Source organism: Nyctibius grandis, chromosome 9 (assembly GCF_013368605.1).
Source record: "Nyctibius grandis isolate bNycGra1 chromosome 9, bNycGra1.pri, whole genome shotgun sequence".
Taxonomy (NCBI): domain Eukaryota; kingdom Metazoa; phylum Chordata; class Aves; order Nyctibiiformes; family Nyctibiidae; genus Nyctibius; species Nyctibius grandis.
Window position 1 is genome coordinate 21,132,403 of NC_090666.1, and position 17,701 is coordinate 21,150,103.

The 17,701-nt window shown below is 62.6% G+C and overlaps 1 protein-coding gene across 1 annotated transcript; it reads right to left on the reverse strand.

The window, feature by feature from the left end:
- Positions 1 to 416: 416 nt before the first annotated feature.
- Positions 417 to 17,076, reverse strand: WNT10A (Wnt family member 10A). Its single transcript, XM_068407815.1, has 4 exons — positions 17,018 to 17,076; positions 13,862 to 14,124; positions 5,594 to 5,970; positions 417 to 884 (listed from the first exon to the last, which is right to left on the reverse strand). Exons 1-4 carry the CDS (start codon positions 17,074 to 17,076, stop codon positions 417 to 419), a joined length of 1,167 nt encoding a protein of 388 aa, XP_068263916.1.
- Between the last annotated feature and the right edge of the window lie 625 nt (positions 17,077 to 17,701).

Consider the following 17,701-nt stretch of genomic DNA (forward strand, 5'->3'; position numbering starts at 1 on the left):
CCCTCCCACCCTGGGCTCCCCATTCCCTGCTGTCCCCCACCCCACCCTGCCCCGTCCCGCTGGGTGCCAGCAGGCGCTCCCCCAACCCCATGCCCACCCTCCGCCCCCCCGAGCGGTGCTGGTGTTGGTGGTCTGTACAGCATGGCCGTGCGCTGCCCGGGGCCGGGAGCCTTGGTGCTCTTGTGCGGGGCCGGGTGGGCAGCAGGCAGCGGGCAGCCCTGCCCTCCCCAGGTGACAACAAAGTGCCGATTTCGGAGGGTGCCGAGCATCTCCTCTCCCGCTCCCCTTGGAGCGGAGGGAAGCGGGTACCGTGGCTCCATCTCCCCCCCCCAGCACCGATCCCCTTCTCCCTCCCCTCCCCGCGGGCAGGCATGCTTGTCCCTGGCACACTGGGGTGGGCACCCACCCCTGCCCGGCTACTTGCAGACGCTGACCCACTCGGTGATGCGACACTCCTCGCAGGCCACGAAGCAACACCAGTGGAACTTGCAGTTGCAGCGCTCACTGCGCGTCTGCCGCAGGATGTTGTGCCCGCGGCCGCAGCACAGGCTCTCGCAGTTGTCCATGCCGGGGCTGGTCTTGTTGCACAGGCGCCCTTGGGTGCCCAAGGAGTCCAGGGCCGGTTCCCGCTCACAGAAGTCGGGTGATTTCTCAAAGTAAACCAACTCACTGATGCCGGCCCGGCGGCGATGCCGAGCATGCCCCGGCTCCAGCTGCCCGGCATTGCGGTTGTGGGGCCGGATGAGCGTGGCCCCATAGAAGCGGTCCTTGAGCAGGGACCCCACCAGGCGAAACTCGGGTGTCACCTGCCAGCACGTCCTCAGCTGGCAGCTCCCTGAGGTGCCGTGGCATTTGCACTTCCTCCTCATGTTGTCCATCACCACCTGGGTGGGGAGGGAAGGACAGAGGGGTTAGCATGGAGGAGATGTTTATTGGGAACTGGAGAAGGCATCATGGAGCTCTCTGTGGGTTGGCACAATGGGAACACTAAGGGCTGGCACGAGCAGCCATCAGAGCCCCGGAGCTGCAAAGCCAGCGAGGCTGCACCCTGTTGCTGTGCCCAGTGTCACCCATGTCCCAAACCCTGTCCCTTGGCAGTACCAACTGGCTTTTACACTCCAGCAAGGGTTAAGCACCTAAAGGAGAGGGTGAGCTACCAGACCACAGGCAGAGATGGAGCCTGGATCTCACCTTCCGCTGCTGCTTGGCTCCAGCAGCATCAACATGACCACGGGCCCCAGTTAAAAGCCGGCATGGCTGCATCGTTGCAGCCCTACTGGGACCCCCCCAGTGCAGGGATCCCCCACGCACCTCACCAGCCAGGAGCACTGCAAGCGGGGCAGGTAGGAGGGATGCTTTCCCCTCCCCAGGTCTTTCCTCCCATAAAGCCCAGCTCCAGGAGTCCCGGGAGCAGCTCCGCTTTCAGCTTTTGCCTGCTTCCTCACGGGAGCCCTGGGCACAGCGCTGGGGGGCTGAGGTGCTGCCTCTCACCATCACCCCATTTTCAGGCAGGGATCGGAGATGCTCACAGCCCTGACTTGTGGTTTGGGGAGGCCGCAGTGAGGCCAGTGCCACACGTCCACCCGCCGCGAGGGCCAGCGTGCGTGGGCTGGGCTGCAGCTGTGGTTTGGGCTGGCCGGAGACCACAGCTCGTGCATGGGCCAGAGGCCAGTGCGAGGGCAAGGAGGACCTTGGGATCTCTGCACTGCTGCTTAGCCCCCAGGCTGCGTGCTGCAGTCCCCCTCAGTCCCCCATCCCTGCAAGGGATGCTGCTGTGGCCATGCCAAGGGAAACAGCTCATGCCCAGCAATCTCCAGGGGCACAGAGTGGCCGCACATCCCCACACAGCTGGAAAGAGGCAGTTTATACCATCCTCTGCTCTGTCCTGAGAGGGATTGCCGGCTGGGTCACGTGCACCCATGCCCAGGGCATTCGCATAGGCTCCAGCCAAGTCCCCTTACCATGGGGACATCCAAGCCCTGCCAGGAGCCGGGCTGGGGCTTGCCAAGACTATTGCAGGCTGATCCTCCTACCCAGGGCCATACTCCAGGGCTCAGGGGGAGCCCAGGGGACATGTGGCCATATGCAAGGTCCCATCCCACAATGCCAGCCCTGCGCAGCCACCTGGCTTCACGCCTGACACGCGCTGCCTGTTCCTGCCCCCTCCCTGGGGGGGAACGCGTGTGCGAGGAGTGCCTTGTTTTGGTAGGGGTGGGTAGTTTTTACTCCTTGTTTTCTTGTTTTTGAGTAAATCTCCATGTTGCTGAGCAGTTATGGTAATGAAGGCAGGTCAGGGAAACACGCCTGGAGCTCGGGGCACACGGTGGAGAGGTCTGGGCTGGGCTGGAGTTTGGCTTTCATCCTGCTGAGAGTCCTGTCTCCTGCCAGGAACAGCCTCCACCTCGCAGGTAATGAGCTGCCCAGCCTCACTGCCATGCCCTGGGTGTGCCGGCCGGGAACACTGCCTGCTCGCCACTGTCCTTGCCACCATCCACGGGAACACACTGGCACCAGGACCCCATCCTTTCCCACATCCCCTCCCTGCTCCCCTGGCTGGACCAGGGAAAATCTGCGTATAGGGCTGTGGCTGGGATGGTCACCAGCAGGATGGAAGGGACAGTGGTGTGACAGCTGGACAGGGGCTCATTTGGGGCTATGGCTGGTCGCAGCAGGGGCTGGAGAAGGAAGTGTACGTGCCATCTCCATCACCCAAGCCATCACCACTGAGCATCCCGAGCCCCAGCACCGCAGCACTCATCCATCCCTGCCCAGGAACAGCTTGTTCTCCCTCCTGCATGGGCAGCGCAGGGGGTACAGGACCCTGCCACAGCCAGGAGACCCAAGAAGGACCCATCTGAGTCTTGGCCCCATGCTTTTCCCATCAGATCTCCTCCACGCACTCCTACCCTGCCATGTCCTTCCCCTGTCTCACAGACACCCAGGTTCAGCACATGCCTGGACTCGCTGGTGCTTTCTTTCGCACATTCCCAGCTCCTCCCAGACACGCTCATAAGAGTTTTATCGTAGGTCTTTGTTGTGAGGGTAATGGGTAGTTCCTGGCTGCCTTTCATCCTCTCTCGCTCTCTGATCTGGAGGGTTAGGAGGACCTGCAAACCCTCTTGCACGCTCCTGCTGCTCCTTGTTGGGGAACTTGCTCCTTCCCAGGGATGCAGGACACCCACCTCAGTCTTGAGTTGCCCCGGGGCTTCCTATTCCAACTCAAGACCGAGGTGACCACTGCCACCATCAGAAGATGCTGCTCATCCCCTGCAGCTGCAGTCCCCTCCCCAGCTTCACAGGTGGATGCAAAAGAAAAAAACGAGCATGTTTCTGCCTGGTTTTGAACCAGGGACCTTCTGTGTGTCAGGCAAACATGATAACCACTACCCTACAGAAACCCACAGCCCATAGCTCCTGAATGCGGCCATTGGTGGGTCTGAGCCAGGAGCCAGGCTTACCCACACGCAGAGCACCCTTGGGACACACAGGGACCGCGGAGAGGGTGCTCAGCATCAGTGAGATGCTGGAGAGCCCTGGGTGCTGCAGCTGCTCGGTGCACGTAGACAGATGGCGTGTGGCAGGGCACGGCACGTGGTGTGCGTGTCCACATCACCACTCTGCTCAACGGGTTGCCTCAGGACTTGGAGGGGAGGACCACAGAGATGCTGCATCCAGCACGGTCACTCCTTTCCTGGGAAATCCCAGCAGATTGCTCCTTATTACAGCAGAAAGATGGTCCTAGGACTGAGGAGGGCTTGGGTGGGTGTGGGACCCACAGCGTTGCTAAAAGAGCAGGTGGGGAGCTAGAGAACCCATCCCCAGGAAACGTGGGCGGCCAGGTCCAGCCCCAGCAATAAGCACGTCACCAAGAGGCATAGATCAGGCACAGCATCATCTCCTTGCTCTGATGCACGGCACCCACAACCGTCGCAACCCGACCCACACATGGGCTCACACTCCCATCTCAACAGGGTCCCTGAGCTGGGCAGCCTGTCCCACCTGCACTGGTACCATCCCTTCCTTTATCCCTTTGGTCCTCCTCTGCCTGTGCTTTCCGCTCCCAGGCTTCTTCCATCAGTCCAGCTCTTGTCTCTGAAGCCATCAAGAGCTGACATTGCCAGTCCCATGCCTGCCTATCCTGGGGGACAAGCAGACCCCAGGCATTTTTGCTGTTGCTTGATCCCACAGGCACCATGTGGTGACATCCCTCCCATGCAAATATTCCTCTCTCACCTTCCCCTCCTTCTGCAGGGGGCTGTGGGGCTTCCCTTGAAAAATGGGCAATACAGATCCCAAATATCTGAGCACTGCAAAGAGTCCCGGTGATTTGGGGCAGGCAGAGCTGGAGGGGAGCCAGGATAAGCCCTGCAGACAGAATTGGGATGGGGGTCTTGCCTGGTTTGGGACACAGCAGCCTGCAGAGGACTTTTGGCTGCCTAACGCTGAGCGAGGCTTCGCCACGTGCAAGCAAAGCCAAATAAGCAAAAAGCTCTGGCTTTCCCCAGGCATTTACAGCTTGGCCAAACTGGCCAGCTTTTTGGGGCGGCAAAGCTCAGCTCCAGCACCAGGGAAGGGCACACATCAAGATCCTGCTCTGCAGCGTCCACACCTCACCGCTGGCTTTAAACATGCTCAAAGCAAGAGGCACATCCAAATGTCTGAGCCATCCTGGGGAAACACTCCCTGTGCAATTCTGATCTTTAATTACTTATTCCCGCAGCCACTATACACCCCCCTGTGCTGCCCTGACACTGTGGGGCTGGGGTCTTGGGGACAAATGTCCCACTGGATCCACGGGATGTGGTGTCCCCAGCACCTGCTGGGAGCAAAGCCAGGCAGGGAGATGCAGCCGTTCTCCCAGCCCCTCCTGCCTGTGTGCTTCTTGTCTTCAATGTCAGGCTGCTTTTTAACATCAGCTTCCAGACAGAGCGAGCTACTAATTAGCACCTTTAACAAGACCTGACATCATGAGAATGGAGGGGAGGCTGCCCTGCTCGCCTGGGCAGGCTCCAGCACCCCCTCGGAGCCAGAGGACGAGGCTGTGGGCTGTCACGTCTGCTCCCGAGGGGACACTGCACTTCCCAGCTGGCACAGGCACCCGCTGCCTGGCTCAGTCCCGCTCACATGTGCCTCCTCGAGGCACCGTCTCCCTCTCTGGAGGCAGAGCTGCGGCTGTGTGCTGCGGAGCCTGTGCCGTGTCCCCATGGTGCCAGTGACTTTCTCCTCCCCACCCGTAGTTCCAGTCTGCTGGAGCTGTCCGACACCAGTTCACCCAGTCCCTGAGAGGCAGGAGCTGGACTCATTGCCGTGCCACCCCCGCAGCACTGCTGCAGCACAGGCAGGTGACAGTGGCCTGGGGAAGTGTCCCTTGGCAGGGGGACAGCAGCGACGCTCACAGGTGCCCTCCCCAGCAGAGATGTTCGGAAGCAGGGCTGCGCCACTGCCTTTGCTCCGGGCAAAACTGGGGAGAGGGGGATGCCTTGGGGGCAATCCCAGTCTCACGCACATGTCCCACCACCACCAGCACGAGCCCCTCGCAGCCCTCCCGTGCGTGTCCCAGGGACCCTGTCCCCACCACCATCGCCCCGCTCACCTGCCGGCCCACACGGTTGTTGTGCAGCCTCATGCGGGAGTGGATGTCTCTGTAGGTTTCTCGGGAATCGAGGAAATCCTTGGAAAACTTCTCCCCATAGTCCACGTCGGGGCTGCACCCTCCCCACTCCCAGGAGTCCTGGAGGCCGGGGGTCTCGGCCGGCATGTGCTCCATGTGCACCCCGTGCACCATGCCTTTGCCACGGTTCATGGCCTCCAGCTGGAGACGATGCAGCTTGCGCCGAAAAGCCTCCTCATCACCCCGGCGCTTCTGGTCGCAGCCGCAGGCCTGCAGCTTGCCGAGGGCGCAGGCGTTGGAGACGGCATGCACCACGCCAGCGGCCGCGATGGCATAGGCAAAGGCGCTCTCCCGAAAGCCTGCGAGGAAGGACAGAGAGGGGCTCAGGCTGGGCGGCGTGACCCCCGTGGGGGGCTGGATGAGCCCAGCATCGTGCTGGGGTGTAGGGAGCCAGAGGTTCGGCTTGCACCTTGCCTTGTCTTGATGCACCAGCTCCCACGTGGACCATGAGCGAATCCTCACTCGGTGCTCTCCAGCCCCAGCCCCACCAGGACACGTTGCTGCCCTGAAGCCCAGCCCTGCCCTGGCCAGAATCCCAGCTCCCACCATCACCCTGCTCTCACACCGCCCTGGGAGACGCCACCACAGCATTGCTCAGGCGTCAGCGTTATGGCTCTGATGGGAAAGGCAGTATCTCCTCCCCTCTCCACTCAGAGCTTCCCACTATATTAAATACAATGCTGGCTGAGGAATACTGCTGCTGAGGAATGGGCCATTTCTGCTTACCCACGAGGTGCAGGATCAGGCAGTAACAGGAGCAGGCAGCACTGCCTGTCCAGCCCCATCCGTCTGCCCATGCCCCTTCCCTCCCTGAGCCCCACCAGCTCCTGCAAGAAGCTCTAAATGCAATACCGTGCTGGAAAAATCGAGCATCCCTGGTTAGTTAGAGCATGCCGTGACCGCACCATGCGCTGCCAGGGCCGGCAGCTGGTTGTCATTAAACGCCGGGGAGCGAGGATGTCCGCAAGTGTCATTAGCTGGGGATGGGGCGGATGGGGACAGGGACGGGTCCCGCAGCAGGGGCTCTGTGGGGCTGTGAGCAGGGCTGCCTGAGGGCCTCCTGGCTTCACTGCAGCCGAGTGAAGAGCCTCCCCTACCTGGGAACTTCTGTTTTATTTTAAATGCAAAGTAATATTTTTAATTGTGGTTCCTGGGCTAAGCGGGGAGTCCACAGTGCTCTTTGCTTCAGTGCGCAGCTACCAGCCCTAGCACAAGGAGGGGAAGGAGGGAGAGCCAGATTTTGTGCCGTGGCTTCACACGTGAATAAATAAATAGCTGGAATTCACGAGCTTCTCTCCCTCCGTTGGATAAGAGCAGCTTGATCAGCCCTGGCTTTGCTACGGCCGAACAGACAAGAGGTTTTGGGGCATTTTCTCCAGCAGATCCGTGCTATCAAACGGGGGACTTGGGTGAGCACCCCAAGGCACAGACCCCAGGCGGGGGCTCTGCCAGCTCCCTGCCTGCACTGCAGAGTCACGAGAGGTAACAGTACAGCCGCTCCCCGCTGCCGTCACCTGTCCTGGGCGATGCTCCCCATCATGCGTGTGTCCTCGGAGGTTCGCTGCCGCCCGCTGAGCAAACGCTATGATCTTATTAAAGGGAAATGAAAAGCAGCGCGGAAACCTGCATTTAAAGTCACACTGCTCTTTTGTGTGTTAATTTGACATTGGTGCATTTAAAAAATTAACAAGGCGCTGCTTAAAAGGCAGAGGGAGCCTCTCCCAGCTTCCCCTCGGTGTGGGACAAGCTTGCGCTCAGCCTGCCTCTTTCCATGCACAAGTTGAACAACATTTTTCAGCGGGCAGGTAATGGGGCTGCCGGTGCGTACGCTGCGCAGCCGCCCTGGGGAGCGCGCTGGCAGGCAGCGCCTGCAACACACCGACATCGCTGCTAGAGCAGGACAGCCCCAGTCTGGGGAACTTCAGCCCCCAGGTGAGCAATGTAGGATGCAGAACCAGCACGGGAAGGTCTCCAGGATCCTCAAATTCCTCCCCCTATCAGTTCTCCATCCCCACAATCTGGGCCAGCTCCAGCTCTTCATGAACCAAACCCAAGCACAGCCCAAGAGCAGGGACTTGTCACTGCCACGCCACTCGGTGACCCCGGCTCCTCGCACAGCTGGTGACCGGGGATGGCAGCAGCAAACCCTCCACCCAGCACAACACTCTCCTCTCAGCCCTGCCTTTCCATTAGCCTCTTTCTCACACATTTCTCCAGCCTAACAAATAATTTCCCAGGTGGCATCTCCTTAAAATGCCTTCTGGAGCCCAGACAGAAGCTCTACCCCACCCAGTCCGTCTAGCAAGCCCATCTCCTTACAGGTAAAGAGGCCAGGTTTGTTTGGTGCCCTCCATGGCTGAGAAACTCCTGGGATCAAGCCCCAACCCTCCTCCTTCCTCTCCAGCCACACACGAGCTGATGGATGAAGCACGGGTCCTTGTCCCTGAAGCTGCCATCCCCCAGGCTGCGGGCAGGAGACAGGCTGGTCCCCAGGACTTGACACCCCAGCGCTCTGGGAATCTTGTCCCCATCTCACCGCAGTCATTTCCCTGCTCAGTATCACTCTGCCCGGCCCTGCTGCTCCTCCCCACCTTCTCCCCTCCTTCCCTTGCCTGCTTTCATGGGGAGCCGTGAGCAATGGGGAGGAGGGGGCCAGGGCAGCACTGGGACCGCAGCAGCCATGCCAGCGTGGTTCTCCGTGGAGGTTCAGTTTACATTCCTCACTCTACCCCGGCCACGCCAGAGCCTGGAGGATTGCAGCAGAGCAGCGAGCAACATGGCTGCAGGCGACAACCACCGGCCTCGTGGGCTCGGCAAGGGTGGGAGCCTCCAGGAACCACAGCCGGGCGCGGCGTGCGGCAGCCGGCCCCGAGCCCTTCGGAGGGAGGCTCTCCAGCTGCCCCAGCCACCTAAGGCCTCAGTGGGGATGTCTGAGTCACCAGATCCCTCCAGAGATCGCAGAAGAGGTTGTAGCCGTGGGAGGTGTGAGGGGAAGTATTGCATCCTGCAGGGAAGAGAGAATGGAGGACACCACCCCGACATCACCACCGGCATCCAGCCTGCCCTGTACTTAAAGGACAGTGCTGGACAATGAGGATGGATCTGAAATCTCGTCCCCAGGTCAGATCCCAAAGTGGCTTTCCTAGCAGGGGAAAATTTTCCCTGTCGAGGTGCACCCAGGAGATGGGGAGCCATTCAGCAGGACCCCAAGCCCCCGCTGGCACTGGCTCTGCCATGGATGCTGCAGTTTCTCCATCTTTCATGTGAATTCGGGACAAACACAATGGACCTGGCTCAGGCTGTGGGCTCCATGGTCTGCGGCGGTAGGGAGAGCTGGAGCCATGGTGTTCCTCCCATGGCTCACCATCGCACCCGGGGACATGGTGATGTCCTCCCAGCACCCGCCACCGCAGCACTTGGGTGGCATTGAGGGAGCAGGTGGGACAGCCTGGTCCGGGTGCACCCCAGGGCACCCCAGGGATGCTCAGCTGCCCCCTCCATGGGCAGCACCCCCCATAACACTGGCAGCACGTTGCCCCGGCCCTGCTGGCTGGCGAGGCGGAGGAGAGCTTCTCCCGCCACCTCCTGCGAGGCCCGCGGAGACGGCCAGTCCCGACACGCCGCCTCTCCCCCAGCCCCGCTCCCTCCCCTCTCCCTAATTAAACTGCAGGTGAACCTGCCAGGGTCTGGCCCGGTGCCAGGCGCTAAACGCCTCCCTGCAGATCCCAACTTGCCTCCCTGCACCTCCTTGAGCGTGCTGGGGGCAGCCCGCAGCCCTCGCTCCCCGTCCGCCCGCGGCGGGCTGCAGGGAGCTGGGCTCAGCCCTGCACCTCCGGGGACACTGCCCTGTCCCCAGGGTCTCGCTTGCCACCATCAGTTGGGGGAAGGTCCAGGGGATGGCGGCACCCACAGAGATGCAGCCAAGCATCCGAAGCGCCCACATGCACTTTGGGTCCAGGTGGGCAAAGCCCTTGGCTTGCCTGGGGGTATCGAAAACCTGCCAGCAGCCCAGCTGCAGCTGCGCCGGGCCAGGTGCTGCGGTCTGCGGGCACCAGAGCTTGGCTGGGGCTTTGTGGAGCCAGGCGCCGGGGTCCTGAGCTCGGCAGCGTCTCCCTGGATAGCCGTAACAGCACCTGCCTCCCTCCCCGCACGGCAACACCTCCCCAAGCTCCGGCTCGCAGCTGGCTGGGCCCCAGCACCTGGTGTTTCCTGCCTTGCAGGGAGTTCCCCCCTCCTTGCTGTATGAAATCAAGGTTTGGCCATAGGCACGCAGAGCCCTTGGCACCAGGGAGCCCTTCGAAGGAGGGCACAGGGCATGCAAGCATCACCCGTCCCTCCGAAGGCTGCAGGAGGACCAGCAGGATGCTGCATTCCAGAGCCATGTCCCCTCCAGCCACGCACACTCAGGGGCTTTCAGGGACACCCAGCCCCTCCATGGGGGTCCCATTTCTTTCAGAGCTCCACATAGATGGGGTCTGGATGAGCAAAGGGGAATGCTCGGGGAAGAGGGATCCCTCAGCACACCTCAGACAGCCCCTGCCCGGCAGCCAGGCAGTCCCAGCTCCGCTGGCATCGCACCCACCCATGGGTGCACACGTACAACACAAGGACAAGGGCTCAGTGACCCACCACCACCCGCAGCTTCATTTCTGGCATGCACCCAAGCATGGTCCAGCCCAGCTGAGCCACACAGTGCCCGGCAACCTGTGGATGCTGCGGGGGGGACCACATACCAGGGGCAACAGGCCACCTTCTCCAGTGAAGTGGACACGATTGTGCTACTCACCCTCAGAGCAGGGGCAGGAGACCTATCTCAGTTACTGGTGCAGATGCAGCCACCTGCCTCCACCTCACTGCTCCATCCTCCTATGTATGCCCCTGGGGCCAGGAGAGGACATCTCTGCCAGCATTTGGAGGGAGAGAGAGGGACAGCAGAGAGGGATGGGGCCAGGGACAGGACTGGAGGGTGCTGGCAGGGGTGACAGTGACAGGGAATGGGCAGGAGGGTGGCAAGGAAGTAGGCAGCCAGCTGAGTAGCCAGGGAGGACAGGAGGAGGATTTGTAATGGCAGTGCTGAGCCTGGATGGACATGGAGGGGACATGGGTCAAGGAGGATGGGGGGGATGCAGATGGCACTGGAGGCTCAGCAAGGGGTACAAGGGACACCCCAAGGGTGCAGCATCAAAAGATGAAACCCGAAAAACCCACAGCCCATGGTGGTGTCTGAAAAAAAAAAAGAGGCTCTGTGAGAGCAGGGGTGGTACATCCCCGGGGGCACCCCCTCTGCTCGCTCTCCGCTAACCTGTCGTTGTGCCTCGCAGCCGCTGTGCCCTGCACCCCAGGGATGGCTGCACCTCCCTGCCACATCCAGCGGGTCTGGGCTCTGCCCAGGGTGCTGTCAGGATCCCTGTCCCCAGCTACGCTGCCCAGAAGCCCTCTCAGATTCCCAGTCCTGCCCAATTTGAAATCTCCCTGCTCCTTCCCAACTCCCCACGGCTTGCGCTCAGACTTCTGGGATCAGATCAGCAGGATGGGGAGACAGGCACTTGTTTGCCACTGACCCCGGTCTGTCCCCTCCAGCTCCACTGAGCACCTGGATGTGGGGCAGAGCGTGGGACGGGTGGCTGGCAAGCGCCGGCGCTGCACCCCGGACGGCTCACACCGGCGCTGGGGAGGCCGCAGAGATTCAGGAGGACGGGGCGGAGGCGGGAAGCGGATCCAAGCGGGGAGAGCGGGAGGGAGAAGCCAGCTACAAATAATTTAAAGTGAGATTCATGCACGGCTGAACTGATGGCAGAAGTAGTGGGAAAAGGAATGAAAGATTAAAGGGGTCTGTCACTTCAGGTTACAAACAACGATCCTACGAGCATGTTGCGTTCCCAGGCACGGCAAGGATGGGGCAGGGCGCGGAGCAGAGACCTGGTCCCTGGGTCTGAGATGCGTTAATGCCTGCGGCACGGAGCCTGCACCCCTTGCTTCCACCACTCGCCTCTCCTCCAGCGCCAGGCTCGGGAGATGCACCCAGCATCCCTGCTCTGATGGCTGCGTCCGTAACAGCTGCAAGGCAGAGCTCAGAGCTCCAGCGCCATTACTGAGGGACACGAGAGGGCTGGAAGCAGGCCAGGGCACCAGCCTCAAGGCTTGCTCCACACCAGAATGGCTCTGAGCAACCGCATGGGATGGCCTGGGTGCTTGGGGCTCATCCTGCGCTCTGTGCTGCCAAAACAGGAGTGCTGTGAGGTGCCCATCTGCTCTGCTGCACCAGCCCTACCTCCACCCTTCACTGGTGCTGGGTCTCCATCCCAGGGGATGGGATCCCACCAGTGCTGGGAGCCTGGGCTAAGACATACCCAAGAGCTCAGGACTGGGGCAAGAGTCCAGGGGCTGCAGGAGTCCCCGCACCCATCGCTCACGGCCCTGACAGCGGGAAGGGCTGCGGTGGCACCTGAGACAAGTCACCGGCCACCACCAGACGTGGTGGGCTGAGGGAGGGATGCAGAAGGTCAATGCTCTTTGCTGCTGGAGCTTCTCACCCAGCCTGGTGGGACCCGGAGCAGGGAAGCTCGCCTGGGTGTGTGAGCAACTTGAGCCAGCAAGTCGGTGTCTCCCGCCGCCCGAGGAGACTAGAAGTGAACTGCATTCCTCGGAGGACCTGGAAATACCTCGATGCTTATCAGGGCTGACGGTCCCCACCCTCCCTGCCAGGCCCTAACCTGGGTGCTGCTCGCCGAGGGAAGAGAAGCTGTCCTTCTCCAGGCACTGGCAGCTGCTCCACAGCAGGACCACAGCCCTGATGCCATGCATGCTCCAAGGTAGCATCCCCTCCAGCAAGGCTTTGCCCATCTGCCCTGGACATGAGGGACCTCCCAGCATCGAAACACTTCTGTGCTCCCCTCTCCAGCCACCTCCCCACCTGCCTGGGTGCTCCTGCCACCACATCCCCTCAAAGGCAGGTAAGCCTCAAGCTGCCAACCTCTCCTCTGTGGGACTCTCCTCGCAGTCCCAGGGACAGATGTTGCAGGGTGTGGAAGGATGTTTGGGGAAGGGGTGACAGAGGCACCTCTCTGCTGGGCACCAGGCTAGGAGGCTCACAAAGAGGGTAGGTGAGCAGCATCTTTGGTCGTTTTCTCCTTCCTCAAGAGCTGGAGGAGAGATGTGTTTGCTGGGCACCTTGTGTGCCCTCAGCACCCTGCCTGCCTGCCACTGGTACCACGTAGTTCTCTCCTGCTCACAGCCTGGGGCAACGGGACCTTCAGTGTGTGCCAAGGCCCAGGCTTCAAGAAGGGTACTCAGGTGAGAAGATACATTCAAGTCCTACAGAAGCTCCCATCAGGTCACAACCCTGATCTGCACTGGGCAGCCCCTCTGCACCCCCAGAGCCCGCTCCTGAGGGAAAGAGTATCAACCGGGGAGGCTCTGATAGATGCAGAGCTGGCCATGTCTGTGAGGGAGATGAGGAGACCCTGGCACCAGGGCTCAGCAGACCGTGGAGGGCTAGGAGAGCTCTCCAAGCAGCGCAGGGGGGGCTCTGTGGGCAGGTGAGCTCCCAGGACAGCCTGTCTCCCTGTCCCTCCATGCCACCATGCTCCAGGGTCCCACAAAACAGAGATCCCTCAGCTCTCTGCACTGCAGAGCCAACACAAAGGCAGGACGCCAGGGTGATGGGCTCACAGAGCTACATCCCATTAGCTAGAGGTGTTTCTGCTTGCCATGACGCACTGAAACACCATCCCCCGAGCAGGAATGAGCCAAGACACTCACTGCATCCACCAAACCAAAACCCAGAGCATGGCATCCACCTTCAGACCCACAAACTGTGCTGTACACCCGTGGCACTGCTCCAAACACCAGCCTACACTGCATGGGGGGAAGGTGCCCGAAAGCAGTGGGGCCTGGAAGGAGCCTTGGGAGCAGCTGGGGCTGGGCAGGGAGGAGTAGCTCAGGTCAAGGGCCAGCGTAGGTACAAAGGCGCATGGAGAAGAGCCCAGCTTTGCTCAGTGCAGTGCTGCTTGGTCTGGCAGACCCTGAGGTTTCTCAGGCTCTGTCTCTCTTCATCCATGGGGATGCTGAGGAGCTGGCACGGTCCCCTGGGCCAGGGAAGAGCTGTGCCCATGGGGAGCCCATAAGGGCTCCTGAGTGCAGCGACTGGGCAGAGGGAGAGGAAAAGGAAGGAGGCCATCCAGCCCTTACCTCTGCTGAAGATGATGCTCTCGTAGGGGATCTTGTTCTTGGTCTCGAGGCTGGAGCAGTTCCAGCGCTGGTCCCGGAACTGGTGCTGGCACTCGTGGATGGCAATCTGGATGCCCTGGATGGCCGAGGCGGTGACGTCAGGGTGGCGCACGCACACCTCCAGCTGCCGCCGCGTCAGCCCCGGCAGGGTCAGGCACACCGTGTTGGCATTCAGCACCGGCTCCGACGGCAGCTTCAGGCCCAGGATCTCATTGGAGCAGGAGCTGTGAGGGAAAGGGAAACCCATGAGCTCGGAACAAGCAATGTGCTGACCACTCACTTCCCCTTCAGGAGCATACAGGGAGGGAAGATGCTCCTCTCCCCATGCCGTGACCACTGCCTGCAAGGGTGACACACCAGGACGGGCTGCGATTGGAAAGGAGGAGAAAAGACGAGGGGCACTGGAAAGGGTCAGGTCCAAAGGCTGGGGGTCCCAGCGCCAGAACTGCCCCTCTCCCCCCTACCCCTGGTCACAACGACAAGCTCAGCCAGGCAGAGATGCCCCAGCAGCACTGGGGCTGCAGTCCTCTCCAGCCATGTCGGCACAGCCCGGACACCTCGGCAGTCTGTGCCCAGCAGCAGCCCAGCATCTCCCAGGGCTGCACCCCTCCGCGTGCTCCTCCGGGGCTCTTCTGCCCTGGCCGCGCAGTGCAGACTCTTGGGCACAGACTGCCCTGGCTCACCTCCCCCAGAGAGCGTGGGTTTCCCCACAGGAGAATCCAGAGACCCCAGAGCAAGAGACCCATCCCAGTTGCTGGCTGATCCCCTCCCTGCATCTCCCATGACCCCCTGGCTCTGCTGGTCTTCACCAGAGGGACAAGCCTTTTCCTGCCAGCTCAGCTGGGAAATTCAGAGCCGAGCATCCTGCCGAACACCCTCAAGCTCCCAGCAACAATCCCAAATCCACTGTCACATCCGAGGCCCACCGGCCCTGATGCCTGTCACCACAGAAGCACAGAGACCAGCAGATGGGTGGATGCAAGGGGAGGCACGTGGTCCATGGTGGAGGTGCAAGAAGTTATACAAGTAAAGATGCTGCCTGGGGAAACGGGGAGGTAGATGAAGTGTGGGGAGGTGGACAAAGCATGTCCAGACAGAGGTGCTTGGAGTTAAGACAGTGGTACACAGGACAGACAGATGCGGAGAGGGAGATGGAAGGGGAGGAAGTGTCTGCTCAGCTCCAGGGAATGGCTTGAAGGATCCTGGGATCCAGTGTCCAAGCAGAGGAGCTGCAAAGCCAGCAGTAGGCAGCGGGATGCCCAGGAGCATCCTGCAGCTTGCAGCAGGGTCCATCAGGAGCTCAGCACCACCCCACTCCTTGCTCAGGACCCCTTGGTCCTTGCTGAGAGCTCTCTCCAGGCAGGGCTCCCTCTTCCTCAGGACGGCCAAGAGCTGGGTCCCTGGGAGGAGCAAGGAGCTGGAGCCCTTTGAGCCTTGACTACAGAAATGAGACTCGGAGGAGGATGCTGGAGGAAGGACTGCAGCTGCCTTATGGAGCAGCCAGGTCTTGGAGAGCAGGTTTACTCCCCCTCTGCTCCTCCTGCGAGCCTGGTGCAGATACATGGACAGAAGCAGCTCTTGGGGACCAGGGACTGACTTCCCCAGCTCGGCGCTCGCCCAGCTCTGGAGGAAGGGCTCAGCCCCAGGGTGCCAGAGCTGAATTACAGCCTGCTCAGGGGGGAAGGAGAGCTGTCAGGGTCAGGCTGCGGCTTTCTCCAGCTTCCCAAGGGTGTTTATAGCCACCTCACCACATCCACAGGTGATATGTGGGTCTGCCCCAGCGCAAATCCACAGTGACTCCACCAGGGAGAGTAGGGGTGGGGGGGAGCGGAGAGAAGGAGAGCAGAAAGGGGTGCATCCCTCCAAAGGCCTTGCACAGGAGAGGAAATCCTCTGCCCTCTCCTGTGCTCATGCACACTGCCAAAGCCAGCCCTGGCTGACAGGAGATGAGAAGCAGGTCCGCAGCTACCATCATCCCCAAGCCCAGCAGCTCCTGCCCCAAGCACTGCGGGGACCTTGTCCCCTACCTGTCCTGAGCCAGTCACAGCGCCTGCTACCTTCTCCCAGGGCATCCCGAAGAGGCTGTCATGGTCCTTCTCCCCATTGCAGGGAAACTGAGGCAGGGGCCCTTGTTTAGGACCCCAGAGAGCGAAGGGCAGGTCCTTCTGCCTCTTGCTCCACACCGGGCTCAGTGGGGGCCAGGGACCGGCAAGGAGCCGTCAGTGTCACCCTCCCTAAGAGGACACAGCGCTCCCCCCAGCTGTCTTCCCCCTTGAAATCTGGATTTAAACTTGATTTCACGGTGACAAGCCCCCAGGTCACAGGCTGCAGCGGCTGCTGCTTTAATTAATACAAGTTCCAACGTTAACAAATTATATTTAAAGGGGCTGGAGGGAGGGGGAAGGGCGGGGGACCCCCCCTCCTCACACCAGCACCAGGGTTAACCCCTGGCTGCCTGCAGCACACAAATTTGAGAGCGGGCGGAGGGGAGCTGCCAGCCACCCGCGGGAGATGGAGACGGACAGGGGTGGTGAGTGTTGGGGGGGCCTTTTTCAGGAAGCAGGCGGCCCCCTCTTACCCCCCTCACCTTAGGGATCAGTGGAGCCGGAGAGGGGACGCAGGTGGATCCCCCGCCCCGGTGTGCACCCCTGGGGTGCGGAGCCCAAAGGCACCCATCCCGTGGGCACCGTCCCCCACGACAGCGGCATCCCCGCCGGCATCCCCCCTGGCCTCCGCGGTGCCCCCCGTCAGCTACGCCTGTCCTCCGCTCGGGGACAGCGGGGAAACTGAGGCAGGCAGGGCGGGCGCTGGGGCGGCTCCGGCCGGGGAGGAAAGGGGACAACCTCCCGGAGCGGGGGGAGCCGCGCATCCCGCCGGCGCTCCGCCGGGGCGGGAGAAAGGCGGAGGGGGGGCAGCGGCCCTGACAGCGCCCTGAGCCGGGGGGCTGCAGCCGTGCGGGGCCAGGTCGGGGCGCCGGGACCCCCTCGGAGCCCCCTGGGCAGCCCGCCCCCGGTACGGGGCTGAGCTCGGCGGCTTCCCGGCGCCCACCCCGCGGGGCCGGGACGCTCGGCGGCGGCGGCGGCAGCGGGGCTGGGGCGGAGGGGGGGCAGCTCCTACCTGGGTACCCAGAGGCTGAGCAGCAGCGAGCAGAGTCCGTGGGCCAGGGCCGGGCGCATCTTCGCTGGGGCAGCGGCTGTGCGGGCTGCGGGCGGGCGGGCGCCTTTGGGGCAGGGGCGGCGGGGCTCGGCGCTGCTCTCTGCCCGCTTTGTTTGTTGTGGGTTGTTTGCTTGTTTGTGTTTTCCCCTCTCCTCCCTCTCACTGGCTCCCTGCGCGCCGGGGCTCGGCTCGCCGGGGCGGCTCTGCCATCCTCCCGGGATGCCCCCCCCGCCTCCCGCCGCCCCGGCGCCCGCCGAGCCCGGCAAGGGCTGAGCGCCCCCCGCCCTGCCCGCCGCCGCCCCGCCGCGCTCAGCCCCCCGGCTCAGCCCCCCATGGCGGGACGCGCCGGGGGGCCGGGGGGGCCCTCTGGCCGCGGGGTGCGCTCCCCCGCCGCTCCCCAGGGCGCCCCGGGGCTCCGGGGCCGCGGCGGGCGTGGGTAGGGCTGGCCGGGCGAGCGGCGCTGCGGCTCCCGCGGGGCCCGCAGGCACATGGGGAGCCGCGGCCCCCCCGCCGCCCCCCGCCGCCGGTGTCGCCGGGCCGCCGGCGGAGCGGGCAGGGTCGCGGCCGGAGCGCCCCGGGAGCGCTGGGCGCGGAGCGGCGGCGGCGGCGGCTCTGCCTGGGATCGCGCTGCGCCGAGCATTACTC

Bases quoted from the DNA above. Each gene is read 5' to 3' on its own strand.
- WNT10A (XM_068407815.1), bottom strand. From the start codon at position 17,076: ATGCGCCCGGCCCTGGCCCACGGACTCTGCTCGCTGCTGCTCAGCCTC. The intron at 5,971-13,861 runs GTAAGGGCTGGA...CCTTCCTCGCAG, and splicing joins GAGCATCATCTTCAGCAGAG to GCTTTCGGGAGAGCGCCTTT. The intron at 885-5,593 runs GTGAGCGGGGCG...CTCCCCACCCAG, and splicing joins ACAACCGTGTGGGCCGGCAG to GTGGTGATGGACAACATGAG.